The 15,096-nt window shown below is 34.5% G+C and overlaps 1 protein-coding gene and 1 long non-coding RNA gene across 2 annotated transcripts in view; one reads left to right on the top strand and one right to left on the bottom strand.

Annotated features, from left to right (window-relative positions):
• Positions 1-11,250: 11,250 nt before the first annotated feature.
• On the bottom strand, positions 11,251-12,723 carry hoxa1a (homeobox A1a). The gene is made up of 2 exons (XM_028818246.2): positions 12,069-12,723; positions 11,251-11,634 (listed from the first exon to the last, which is right to left on the bottom strand). The coding sequence occupies exons 1-2, from the start codon at positions 12,688-12,690 to the stop codon at positions 11,279-11,281; spliced, it is 978 nt and encodes a 325-aa protein (XP_028674079.1). The 5' UTR covers positions 12,691-12,723; the 3' UTR covers positions 11,251-11,278.
• Positions 12,724-12,870: 147 nt separating this feature from the next.
• LOC114664221 (uncharacterized) overlaps positions 12,871-15,096 on the top strand; it is a 3,231-nt gene continuing 1,005 nt past the window's right edge. The window contains exon 1 of the long non-coding RNA XR_003718238.2: positions 12,871-13,119. This is a non-coding gene — a long non-coding RNA (uncharacterized LOC114664221). The remainder of the gene's footprint in view (positions 13,120-15,096) is intronic.

The following is a 15,096-nucleotide window of genomic DNA, read 5'->3' as shown; positions in this document are numbered from 1 at the left end:
GATAGATAGATAGATAGATAGATAGAATTTACTTTTGGAATTCATTATTAATGGGCTGGTCAAATCATTCTAACTCATGTATTTAAGTCTTTACACTGGCTTCCAGTAAACTATACTGAGGTTATGTTTCACCATTTGGTACAGGGAACCAAAACTAAAAAATAATCTGCTGGCTTCTATAAGGGATGCATCTTTAAAGTATAAAATGTACAATACTATATCTCACCATTGTCTTTCCAACTTAATCCCTTTCAATTTTTCGCTGGCTGAGCAGATAGCACTGGTCACAAGGCAGGAAAAAGCCATGGAGAAGAACCAGCAAAATAAAAATATAAAAATGCCAAAGATTATTTAACATATTGATAATCAAAATCCTTAGAGAAATAAAGAAAATAATTAGAAAAAAATAAAGAAAAGATATAATAACTAAAACACTGAGCACCATTATAAAACTCTGCACTGACATTGCCCAGGTCAGGATTTATCTTAAGCTTCATCAGGTGCTCTCAACATGCTCATCAAGCCTTATTCTGAAGACACCAAGATTCCCATTCTATAAGGAAATTGCTCTCTTATATTTCTGTCATGAAAAAAAGAGTAAGCTGAAATCAACAGCAGCTTAAGCTGCTGTTTTATTCTACAACCTCATACACACAAGCACCAAAAAACTGTTACATGGCTTTATAGAATGAAGCGCCATATAGCTGCTTTGTCTGTTGTTATGCATAAAAGTGGAGACCCATCGTCACAGAACACACATCCTAATCCTAACTGGATACTATAAGATGTTATGATGTGTCATTACATCTAGTTAGAAGTCATTAATAAATAAAAGCAAAAAATATGCACCTCTGTGTATTGTTTTCCTAAAATGTAAAGCAACAGAACAGAGATCCTTCCCTAAAATATAACTATTCCTTAACAGTTATGCTTTTTATGAAAACATTTAATAATAACTAACTATACAAAGACCTAATACAGGTATAATCGGTTCCCATGAAGAAGCTACTGAGCCATATCTATGGTCCTCCATATGTAAGCCAAAAAAATTGATGGTGGGACTTCAATAGATCAGTGTCAAAATTTTTATTGTAAGAAATTACATTCAGCAATCACTAATGAAATATTTTGAACAGATATAACACATATTCTAATTTTCAGTATTTTCTTGCTTTCTCCAGCATTTTACTTTAAAAATAAATGAAAAATATTTTGCTTGAAAAAATGTTAGCATTGCTGTAATATAACCAGCTTATTATCACTTTACTTAGAATGTATTGTTCCTTTTCTTCACTAGCAATATACAGTATTATGGTATTAGAATAAAAACAATAACAATTTCTTGTGTAGCCAGAAATCACACAAGAAATGTCTCAAAGGGCTTTCACAAGCCCTGTGTTTTGACAGCCCCCTAGCCTTAACTCTCTAAGAAGGTAAGAAAAAACTTCCAAAAAACACATAAAGGAAAAAAAAAAATGGAAGCAATAGGTATTTAAAAATGGGTTAAATATAATATGCAAAACAGAACACAGGTAATCCCCTTCACAGAGTTAGATGGCCAATCTATCATTGCCAACTGAGAAAAACAATAGTACAAAGTACCTTGTTCTTGCACAACGCTCCTCACTAAGTGCAGACACAGAGTTCTGCAAAAACTCTCAAGGCAAAATGCAAGAATTGATTATATCATTCACTAAATTCAGGACTATCAAATATAAGGATACTGGTTTGTCAAAATATATCAAAAATAAATTAAAAACCGATTAACATAAATGAAAAAAACAACATCTGTCCATGAGCTAATTGCAGATCAACAGTCAGGTTGTAGAAAAGGAGTCAGACAAGCTAGATACAGTAAAAGTCCTGGAGACCTCAGCCACAAAACCTCTTTAACAAGGTAGCAACTTCAATGTTTTTCCTCCTGTCCTTTCTTTCTACCTTCCTTCTTTCACTTATCTTGTATTTTACTTTCTTCCCCTCCACCTTCTCCATACCTCCTCCATACCATCTGAGATATGTCCTTTTCCACTTTCGACACTGACTCTGTGAGAAGGAGGACTCAGTTTTAATCTATACCATTAGTATTTCCAGTACATCAACACCATAACCAGGAAGCACTACCAGATCAGGTGACAGAGGAGCCTTCACCCAGCAGCACACCTTAGTGGCACCTGTGGACCCCAAAAGTGATGCCCACCAAAAATACAACTCCCATACAACCCTGAGTACATCAAAACTGGAGTGCCACCAACCAGTGCACTGGCACCAGGAGACAGTCTCCATCTTTCCTTCGATTTTGCTGTAATCCCTACCATGAAAGGGAAGATTAACCAACTCAGTCAGGATTTCCTTCTGTCCATATTGTTGATCTGTTATTGGTGCTTTCTGGCCAATTCATCAGATGAACAATATTCATCTCTGCTAGGATACCAGCCAATCTGCGTCCTCCATTACAATACTCGGTCACTGTTTCTGCCTCCTCCTCCAGAAGAATGAGTGGTACATGTACAGATTTGCGCCTCTTAAAGTCAAATATAATTTCTTTAGTCTTTTTGACATTCAGAGAAAAGAGGCTATTATTGCACCAATTTACTAAACAGTCTACTGAGATAAGTAATGGGTATCATCCTTCCTAGATATGCATCCTATGACAGTAGTGTCAACATCAACATACTTTGCAATGGAACAAATGTTAATGGTCATTGTTCTCTCTCATGTTATTAATAAAGAATCTAAAAGGAAAAGGAGACAGAACACAGCCATGAGAAAGGTTGTATTTGAAAGAAGGGTGTTTCAAAAAGTGTCGTGTACCTTGACTATCTGTTTACAATTCAACAGAAACTCCTGAATCCATTATGTAATAAAAGGGTTAACTTTCATACTATTCAATTTCTCAGTCAGTATGTGAGGCTGGATAATACTATGTAATTGTGCTCTGTGAAGGGCTGATGCTTGAGCCATTGTAGTTTTTTTTTTGCATCATCATGACCTGTTGAGAAATTTTGGGACTGGTCCAGCTTCCCACAACCTTGAAATTGGACCACATAAATTCAGTAAATTAATTAATATAAGATTAATTCATATTTTCCCAATCTGTTGCCTGCAAAAATTGAGGTCATACAAGAAATTGGTACAAAGAAGGTTTCCTAGACATCTTACTGTTCAGATGTCATCAATTCATCCATGAATATAATGAGCGCAGTTAATCAAGTTCCACGGTTCTGTGGTGCCAGAGATATTCCACATAACTTAAATGCATCCATAATGGCATCTTCTGGAATTCTGAAAACCAGTAGAACAATCAATGTATAGAAGTCCTTATGACACTGAGAACAAAGCACCAACTCTCAATCCACATCATACATTTCTTGTATCACATTTCAGTACTATTTATGTGGAATTTGCTTACAGTTTGGACAGCTGTGTGTGCTACTGAACTTTCTTCTGTGTTTGTTTGCTTCAAACAATGTTCATTCATCAATTTTCATGAACTGTATTTTTTGTAGTGCAGAGACATGGAGAATCTTAATCCATCCATCCATTTCTTTCTTTTATAAGACATTTTTACCACTTCAGAGTCATTGAAAGCTGAACTTGGTAGCCTTTACAGCAAGGCCAGAACACACCCTGGGAACAACACTAGTTCATCACCATACAGTACATACACACAGACTGACTCATGCAAAACCATTATGGAATCGTCATAAACCTGCCACTTTTATATAGGAATTTTTAGAAAAGAGAAATATCAAGAGAAAATGTATGAATTTCTTAAATCTATAAGAGAGTTCCTTCTTTATATACAAAGTCTACTTTGTATTTTAATAAGAACTTCACAGTTACTTCAGAAATGTTTCTGATTCATAAACACAAAAAGGTGTAGATGTTATTTTAAATCACACATCCCCATCCTTTGAGTGCTTACAGTTTCCTGTGAAAGAATCACATGTCTTTGGAACTGTCTGAATAATGTTAAAGATAGTTTCTAGAATTTCTTCTTCTATATGGTACAGTTACATTTATAAACCATGCCCCTATTCATTTTTAATGAGTTGTCGGTTTTGTTATGTTAAGGAATAAAACATTATCAATTTATTTTGGTTTCTTTTAGAGACTAAAAGCAGATATGTTGCCTGCTGCCCTTGTCATTGCTGTTTTAAATAAAAATGAATATATAATAGATAAAATAAATTACTGTACACGATTGACAGTCAGAGTTTCAGATGTATTGTGATTTATGGATGTTCAGCAAACACTTAGTAGAAGGCTAAGATCATATGTTCTGTTACCGTTCTTATCGTTGTGGATCCCCGTAAACTCCATCACGGCTGATGTGAATATCAAGAGTAGCTTTAGGTAATTCAATACACACATCTGCCAAACCAATTTTACATTTCCTCCAAACATTTTCACATATTTATAATTTGACTTCCACACTTTTAAGCTTTTATTTTGATGTTTCTGAAAGACTTTTAAAGTGCATAGATAATGAGTGAATTCAAACAAAATCAATTCATCCATGTCTTTTCTAATCTGATTCAGTTGGCGGTCACAGGACAGCCTCTTCTATCCTCCCAGTACTCTTTAAAATGCTAGTTCTCTATTGGCACTTTACTGGGTTCTGTGATTCTTCGTTAAATCATTGCTGAGTAACGAACCATATAGGTGTCAAAGCATATGAAGTTGGTTATAGGACTTTGTAAAGGTTCCTAATATGTGAACCAAATATTTAATTTATATTAGGCTACCTAGCAAGACACTAAAACGTCAAGGAAACCTGAACTCAGCCTATATGAATGTATGTAGCAAGGGTCCTTTAAAAACAAGGAATCAACTGGGTTTTTTTTTTCACAAATCTATTTATGGTTATTTACAATTTTGAATAAATAAAGGTTCTATGTGGAACTTTAAGGTGGAGGGTTCTTTAGGAATCCAAAAATGGTTCCCCTGTGGTGTAGCTCTGAAGAACCACTTTGGCATCTTTATTTTTATGAGTGCACCTGGATCCAGGCTGCAATTAGCGTTGGATGGGGTCAGCCGGCTATCGTAAAGCACACCAACAAATTCACACACCTGAATTTTAAAAGGATAACTGGAGTATCTGGAGGAAAACTCATAAAGACACTTTAGGAGAAAGTGGAAATTTCTAAAACATAGTCAGTCAGTCATTGTCCAACCCGCTATATGCATGACTTAATACATAAACCGTTTTCGTTTGATTTAAGCCTTTCGCTTTAATAATTATTTTAATGAAATTTGTAGTTATATCATATTAACTTTCAATAAAGAAGAATTTGATCAATATACCTGAAAGAAAACGCCTTACGCTTAATTTTCATATACATGTACACGCGCATGTTGCTCTTAACTTCCCAACCTGAAGACAAAGCTGTTCCAAAAACAACTGCGAATATCGATGTACGTGCGTGTGTGTGTGTCATAAAAACAACATACAAAATCGTTTGTTCTTTGCATTTGCATTTTTTACAGTTTACTGCCTTTATTGGGAGTTTTCGAAAGTTTATATCTACACAGAAACAGCAAAATAATCATTAAATCTAACGCACGACATTGTGAACTAGAAGCGCTTTTTTCGGACTATTTTCACTTATAAAGTACCTTTCATTCTTTATATTAAAATGGCCTCATTATCTATTATTCAGCACGTAACTGAATGGCGGACAAGCTTCCCTCTTTAGATTCTTCGAGATTCATTGAAACAGTTCGTTAAACAGGTTTCACGGGTAACAGCCTTTATTCTGAATTTTGTTAAGTAAAAACTGCATAAAGAATACATTAACATTATGTTGACAGTTTAGAATTTTTTTCAAAGAGTATACGTTTTAGTTTGTTGAAGGCAATTTAGTTAATAATTGAAATTGTTACATTATTTATAAAACGTGCGAATTTCTTACAAAACGTTATATATATGTTTTCATACTGTCAACATCACAAGCACATCATTTAAAATCTTAAAGATGCTGAAAAAAATATTAATGTTGTAACAAGATGTTTAGTAGGAACTTTTTAAAGGATTGTTTCAGGTGTACTTTTTACTTTTGTCAGTGTCTTTGTCTTTGATTTTTAATATACGTGTTATTTTATTAATAATGTCATTGTATTATGAACACTATATGTAACAATATGTTGTTAACTTCATGGGAAAGAATAAAGCGAGTTTACATAACTCATTTTATTTGTAAATATGTTTCCTCTTACTGAGCGGGAACAGAAAACGCAGAAATAGTAGGTTGATTTTGTGAATGATAAAACACCCGTTGCTTTTCTCTATGTTTCTTTCCCACTTGCTAAAAAGACTCTTCTAAAATATCTCGCCTAATACTCTACCTCACAGGCTCGCAGTTGTTCGCTGAAGCTCGTGGTTCAAGCTTTAGCCTTTGATCTGAATATAGGCATTAAAGAAGAAACCAAAATTAAATCAAGTGCTCCCAGAAAACGTAATTAGTATATTTACATAGGTGCTAGAATGATACCATTTTCTTCTTATAAACAGTCTACACATGCAGTATGAATTAACTAGATAAAATATGCTAACCAATTTCGCATTTTTGTCTTTACAGTATTTTCTTTTGTTACTTTAAAATGTGGCTTATATCCCATTCAAAATATAGCATTCTTTTTGAATCTGTATGTACTGAAAACAGCTCTCATCATGACTAACAGTTTAATATAAAATCCAGGCAACAATCGACCTGCAAATTATATTGTTTATTATAGTTAGTTTGAATTAAACGTATTCCACAAATTGGATGTATTTTTTTCCTAATTGAATAGAATTTCTTAAGTGACAAAACACCACCATGGCATATGGTTTCAGTTTTGCAGACTTTTAAAAATGATTTTAATCTTTATTACGAATGACAATTTATTTTTCACCCAAACACCTGTGTAACTCATTAATTTCGTATGTTTTTAATTATTAAAAACACAGTCTGGTATATGTTTAGAAACATACCAAAAACATTTAATAGACTGATCTATTCTTTCATCCATTAACCAATCGATTCATCAATTTATTCAATCATTCGTTAATTTATCCATCTTATTTCAAGGCAGGGTCCCAAGGACGTTGAAGCTTTTCTGTCAACATTTTGGACAAGGCAGGAAACAAGGCTAGACGGGACGCCGCTCTATAGGTGGCAGACATTCTCAGACCCTCAAATTCCTTAATTCCATGCCTTTTTAGGGTTGTCAGTCTATATAATTTGCAGATCTTTGGCATATTAGAGGAAATTTTGTACGTAGCTTTAAAGTTTTCTCTTTTTTATACTTATTTCCCTTGCTAGTTTGTTTTCCTTTTCTCCGGCTAAATAAAACGTCTCCAATTTTCCTTTTTTTCCGTAGAATCTCAGTTTTCACAACGGTTATTAACTTCATAAAAACCTTTTAACGTTTCTCTTCAAACTTATAGTGTATTTTTTAAAAGTTCAAATGCTTCTTGTAACTCAGACACTTCATCTCGAATATAGTAGACGTTTATTTTGCCATAGCATCATTTTCTTAATAACATTTACTGCTGAATAAAAAAGTTAAAGATATTGGAAGAATCGTGTGAGTATGAACTTATATCTTAAATACTGAACAAGACTTATAACACGTTTGATAAACATAATTGTTTTTAATAGTAATGGCTGCATGGTAATAGCTGCGATAGGGAGTTGTCCTTCAGTTTGTAAAGGTTTTTTATGTTCATATATTTGAATAATAACATTTATTCGATTGAAAAAATCATTCCGTTTATTCCACTTTAAGAATCACAGCAGCTGAAACTTAACCCGGCAGCACCTGGCGCAAAACCGGATTCAAGGCAGGACATGCGCTGATCCATCGGAGGGACCTCTCTCTTCTGCAAACTCCCACAAACGCGCGTGCGTCCATCAGAACCACGTGGAGCTGTCAGTTGGACAGACAAAACTGTACATTTATTTGGGAAAGAATGCTGCCTGGAGAAAACATTATGCGTTCACCCCTCAGAACCTGACTGGCCTGGATGCTACTGTCTTACTGGATTTCATGTTGCTACCTGTGGTACATTCTAAAGGGTGAAACCTTAATATTGCATTTGCTTTAAAATATTATAACGCATTTTACAAAAAATGCGATGCCTTTATATGATTATAAATTACTTCAGATTCCAAAAGCAAATGTTTGCATCAGGCAAATGTTAGATGAACTTCAGTTTTATTCACAGATGTCAAAGGTAGTCTTCGATTGTATATGTACTACGCCCAACTAGTTGATCATGTTATCGTGTACTAATAATTCGGTTTGCTATAAAGCTATTTTCTTATTTCATCTTCAATTTAACAATCGGAAAACTTATTTGATTTAAGTTCGAATTATATATGAAATTTAATCATTTCGTGTATATGTCATTTAAGTATAACTTTTAAACAAGGTATAAATTACTCATTTATTCTTCAAAGGACTTTCTTTCAGTGACTCTACGTTTAAAAAAATTGAGTATATTGTACTTGGATTAGCATCCTTGATCATTTTAGAATATAATAAATAAACGCACTGACGTTAAATAACTGCGGCTGAATAGGTTGCCTGTTACTTTATTTGATATACAGATAAGCTTACTCAACATTAAAAAGTTGTTGAGCGACTATTGATGTGAAAGAACTTACTTGTTCGGTGAGTGGGCTTAATGAATGTCATACTTCACAAATCATATTTTTTTGACGACATATAACATCACGCATTCAAGTATAAACTGAATTTAAGTATTGCATGTGTAAATAATCTCCATTAAAATCTGTATAGTAAAATTGCCGTTACTTTTGAAAGCAACACAAAGTATTGTTTTGTGTATTTCTAAACATTTTAAAAATACCTGTATTAAACGCCAATCGATCAATTTTAATTTTGGGACTGTAGCACATGTCACTAATACATTGCTATAAAGCCTTGTAGAAAGCATAGCTTTTCTTAACAAAAGATTTAAAATACTAATATTTATCTACAAGTCAGCAAACATTCACTGAGCCAACAGAGTTTCGTTGTAAAAATGAACAACTCTGTAGAACATGGTGCCTCTTGATACCTGAAAACTTCCAAGTCACTATTCTGTTCAACTAAGTGTGGTTTTCTGAATTTCAAATAAAGTTACTTTGCTACTTGATTGTTATAACACTCGGTGTCGGATCACAAGCAAGTAATAAGCAAGTATACAGAAAATAAACCTCAAAAGGTATTACACTGTATGTAATGCAGATGCATTTTGAAAGTTTCCCGTATGTTTTTACATCTTTTTTTCTGAATGGTAACATCTTATCCAATTAATACATTAAATTATTAAATCATCTTAAAAACCTCTTTAAAAACAGGTTAAACTGCCATTTGAGTTTGAACTCTCGATGAACCAGAGAAGGAGCACTGGATGAACGGGTACGTTGGCTTTACAGATTTTTTCAGCAGCTCTTTTCAGTGTAATGGCAGATAAATATTGATTAGCAGAAATCAGTAAATCAGTTTACCCTGGGGGAAAAAAACTTCCTTTATCAACCGAAGCTACAGAGCGTGATTATTTTCTACTTTAGATATCAGGTTTTCTGCATACTCCAGAGATGTATTAAAGTGCTTAGGACATGTCGAGTTTATTTACTGTTGAAATTAACAAACTCAAATAAATCCGCAGAAATGCTAAACGATAAAATAGATAAATTACAGTGAAGCTGGAGTTTAATTGTGGATTTGACACTTATTACATGCTGCTATTACCCCGCCATCTCCCTTTTCTTTCTTTCTTTCTTTCTTTCTTTCTTTCTTTCTTTCTTTCTTTCTTTCTTTCTTTCTTTCTTTCTTTTCTCATTTGGGATATACCAATACATATATTTACATTGTGTTGACAGAAATTCAAGTTTTTCTTGAAATTGAGATGACTTGATGACAATGGATGACCCGAGAGCTGCAGTGTTTACATGAGTGTCACTGGTCAGTACTGAGGTAAAAAGGTCAACCCCTGGAAAGGAATGCAAAGAAGGAATTTCTTTACACTTTATTCTGTAGTGCATGTAAACAAAGGTTATTTTATGTAACACATTCAGATGAGGCTTGCTACATCTTCAACACATATACTGTACATTTGTTAATGAAATATGATGCACATGAATACGTATTTCTAGAAATCATGGGTAAATATGTATGAAACTGCATACTGAATGTGCGATAATCAGTTATTTTGAATAAATTATCACTCTTAACCATCTGATATATAGCCATTTAGCGCAACATTTTAAAAAAAGAAAAGTATTTCTAACAATGATGAGACCTAAACTCCTGAATAATGTACCTCACAGTATTCTATCTCTTGAATGACAGATATTTATTGTGTTAATAACCTGTTAATGAGAATTGGATAACTCATTAGCACAATATGTAAATGTTAAAATATGGAATAAAATATAACCCTCTTTTTTTGTTATAGAGAAAATTTTAATTACACACTTCGAAAGACCCGTAAACATTCTTCTCGATTTAGCTACATTAAAGCATATACTTTTAAAGTGATTGCACAGACGTATAACTTAAGAGGTATTAACTGATAAAACTCAGTGTCAAGTAAAAGCAAAGCATTTTGCACCATGCAAACTACTTCAGGATAAATCAGTACATTCTTTTGGCCATAATTTGGTTTCCAATTATGAACTTTCAAGCTCAAACTTACGACCTAACAAAGCAACAAGTTCGAAGCCTTAAGGAGAAGACGTCTTCTCTAAAACACTCACACGGTCGTTACATATCATTAACTCCAGCTAAGTTTTAGAGCAGATTATCACATACATTTAAAAAACCCTTTGAACATTTAATTCTTAAGTCTTCTTATGAGGTATACGATTTGATATGCATTTGTCTGAAGCAGTTTCATGAATACTATATAAAATTATTCAATGTCTTTTGTCCCTTAAATATCACAAGTTTCACTAAAGTGAAATTCTTTAAAAAAAAATCGAGGACAAAATATCATTTTCAATGAACACTTCACTAAAACATAGATTACATTAAAAGAAATTATTTCATGCCTGATACATTGTACCGGCTCATATAGTGCATTTTTAAGTTGCCATGAAGACATGTTTAATGTTCTCTTTGTATAGTTATGTCCAGCATAAAAGTTTTTATCACATCCAGAAAAGTGTAATATTGAGCCACACATTCCACCAAGCACGTTAAATAATAGGAAAACAATGATGCAACGTAATAAGAAGCTAAAAGACGACTTGGCAATGCTCGTCTAGACTTGGAAGACCCTCTAAACAGATTTTACAGGTGTTTCTCCAGTGGATAGTGCAGGCGAAGGCGTTGAAGGGGTCGAAATTGACTTTTCTGAAATCTCCTCTGCTTTTTCGTCATTTTCTGTGGTAGAAGAAAGGGATACTTGTAGCAAACCTTCCTTTTCACGTTTCTTCTGCTTCATTCTTCGATTCTGAAACCAAATTTTTACCTGGGTCTCGTTGAGTTGCAAAGCAGCAGCTATTTCTACTCGTCTAGCTCTTGTCAAGTATTTGTTAAAGTGGAACTCCTTTTCTAATTCTGTTAGTTGCTTAGTGCTAAAATTTGTCCTTACTGTGTTGGGTTGACCTGCAAAACCATATTCACCAACTTTTCCTAAAGGAAAAAATAAAAAGAAACAGTGACAGTTTCTCCTTTTCGGGTATTGTGAGTTTTAACAAAATGACTAAATGTGTCACATACATAGAGCAGACCACAGCTGATCAGAACCCCGCCCCCAACCTTAAGAAGTACGTTAAAGAAAAAAAAACACATTCGGTATGTATTTTAATTATGTTTAGCAATAACACATATAAATTTGGTTCGACATAAAATATTTCCTGAATTTTAGTACTAGAATTATTAGTTCAACGTTATTATGTGTGTTTATTTTTTCACGAAAAAGAAACTGTATATCTGTTAAAGTAATACAAATTCCTAAGAAGCATGAATTACTGTTTTAAATGTCAACTAAACATTATATATGCTACATATCTGAAAGCTGAACAGGTTACATTAATTATTATATTTAACCATGAAGTGGAACTTACCTGTTTTGGGTGGATTTCTTTTAACTTTCATCCAGTCAAAAGTCTGGGTAGGGGTTGGGGCCTCGGATAATGGAGAGCAGCAGGACTCCTGACGAGTAACTTGCATGGGCGATATACTGTTATTAAAGCCAGAGAATGCCAAATTTTGTTGCTCCGGTATATAGGCGGAGTGTGAATACTGAACAGCACCCAGTGCTGTTCCACTGTAATTTTGATGATGCTGAACTATTGGTGAAAGGTTTCCAGAGTAACACTGGTTGTACACTGCATTGGATTCCACTTCCTGATTAAGTGTATAATGATTGTAACTTGAGCAGAAGCTCTGGGTGCCATAACTTGTGGCACAATTTGGATGAGTGGCATAGGAGATACCAAGACCATTGTGATGTTGGTAAGATCCAGATTGGTGATGATGGTGATGGTGATGGTGATGATGGTGATGATGCGGAGGATGGCCACCCTGGGTACCCCTGTTAACTATAAACCGGTCTTCACTACTGCAGTTATTAGCCGTGACAGCGCAGGACTGAAAAGTTGTAATTCCATTATCTGCGTTATAAGCCCGAGTGGAACAAGTCCCATTTTCTCCACTGATGACAGAGTAATCTAAAAAGGAGCTCATTCTCTCATTGTCTCTTTGTCACGCTGACTTGACCAGGTATAATGAGTTCTAACCTGGATTGTAGTGCCAACTTCCCTATTTCCTCCATAGAAGCTGAAGAGATATGAATGTACTGGGGGCGTCACGTGATAAATTCTACCCAATCATGACCCGACTCCTTTACGGCTGCTCCTGGCGGTGATGGATCACCGTTTTACAGGCATTTAAATTCCACGCTCTGTTGTATCAAGGTGACGCACATCAGCCTATTTAATGTACGGGCACTGCAAACAATAGGCAAAACAGTTTGCTGCAGACATCTCTTAGGTTGCGTATATCCACGAGCTATTCTACTTAAGACATTAACGTGACTGCTCCTTTGCGGATAATGATAAAGTAGCCTACACGTCCAGGCTGTGAGACGAAAACGTCCGATCGACAGCGCTTTAGGTAAGAAAAGTCGTTTATACGGGTTTATAAGTACTTTATAATAAAAGACACACTGTATATAATATTACTGCTTGTTCTTATTTAAAATCAAATTATATGCTAATTGCCAGCGTCTATAGACTTAAACATATACTGACATTTAACTCTTTTTTGACACATACAAATATCTTGTATGTTTAAGATCAAAATAACAGAGGCACTTGCAAATTTTATTAGATTTAGCCAAAGCTAAATAAACTGTACATAGAAATTCTTTCAGAGCATTGCAGTGTACGTGTGTGTAACCCTTATTATATGGATGTATGCATTCATGTACTGTATGTATGTAATCGCAAAAGTAATTATGAAATTCCTCAGCCTTTAGTGTGTTAAGCTACGTCTGTACAGCCAACATTAATTTTAGTAGGCGGATCCTTACTAATAAGACCATTAGAACGCTTAGGGAACTCGTGACGTTTAAATTCTGAAGCTTCGTGAAGTGATGGAAATGTCTGTGAGACATTTAGTAGCATTAATCCTTTCAGGCATCTTCAAACTGCGCATATGCGTTCAATTTGATTTGTTTACTAAGTAAAGGCAGCTCTGGCACTAAGATACAATTGAAATCACTTCCAACACATATCTGATGTCTATCAGCTTCATATAGGTAAAGCTGCATCCCTTTAGTGGTTTTATATCAAACAACCACTTTCTTTCTTTCTTTCTTTCTTTCTTTCTTTCTTTCTTTCTTTCTTTCTTTCTTTCTTTCTTTCTTTCTTTCTTTCTTAGTGTTGGTTAAAGCCGCTGGTAGAGGAGTTAAGAATATGTCGTCGTATATGACTCTCTTGGCCGGGGGGGGGGGGGGGGTATTGGGGGGGGGCTTGTGCACTGTACAGTGATTCTTTGTCATTGGTTCGAGTCCCTCATGCAGCACAAGGCCTGATGGGTAAGCATTGTTGATTAAAATGGCGCACTCGCGCAGATTTCAGGGGGGGGGGGGGGGGGAATTAAACGTTTCGTCATTGGTAACCCAAGGCTTTGTTTCGAACTCAGAAAACTCCTAATTGTATAATCCACAATATGTAGTATTATAGCGACCATTTTAATACATTTTTAACACCTCAATTATAATTAAAATGTATTATTTAAATTAACGATATAAATTTGGTTTTATTAAAGTGTATAAAATTGTGCATTGTTTTGGTAATATTTTTAACATGTATTGGAAATGATAACAAGCGAGATATTATTTCCTTTCACCCTTTTCATCATCGATGGTGTATTTCAAAGCATCACAGTATTCTGAAAGTCACGCGGATACACTTCTGACGAAGAGGTGCTAATAGCGACAGGTTATTGAGAAAGTGTCATGCATTCAGGGTTTCTAATTACCTCTAATTTAATATGTGCTGTTTAGCATAAACGTACTAATAAACACATTAATTTATGTTTACATCAATAAATACTTGTTCGCTTTGTTTATAATGATGTCTAAGGCCACGTCTGTTTGGACTGCATTAAAACAAAGGATAAGTAACAGTTCAGAAATACGTCCAGTATCTTCCGTGGAAGTAAACAACATCAGTAAATAAGAAATACTACCGCTACTACTTATAATAATATATATTTAAAATGCTGTTTCTGATAATAAAAATGCACACGCATAAAAAAGCATAATTTAAAGATCAGTTGATATTTTGTGAGGCAGAAATAAGTAAACATTAAATATATAATCTTGCACTTTAAAACTTACGACCTAAATTGCTTCCAAACATTCGAAGCTTATTGTTTTAAAAATAACAGAGCAACATTTCAAAAACGTTGAATGGGAAGGAATGTTGTGGTGGCGGCTTTCTTGTCGGTGCTCGAGTTCTTTGTACTTAGATCAACCACTCTCGGGCTACCCCGTTGTTTTAAATAGCAATAAAGATGAATTACTGCCGAACTGCAAAAAAGTTAGCACTTTTGGCTGGGAATCCCCAGTCCGCAGAAAATGCG

Source organism: Erpetoichthys calabaricus, chromosome 13 (genome assembly GCF_900747795.2).
Source record: "Erpetoichthys calabaricus chromosome 13, fErpCal1.3, whole genome shotgun sequence".
Classification (NCBI taxonomy): Eukaryota; Metazoa; Chordata; class Cladistia; order Polypteriformes; family Polypteridae; genus Erpetoichthys; species Erpetoichthys calabaricus.
The sequence above is the reverse complement of the archived record's forward strand: the minus strand, read 5'-3'. Positions and strand labels throughout refer to the sequence as shown.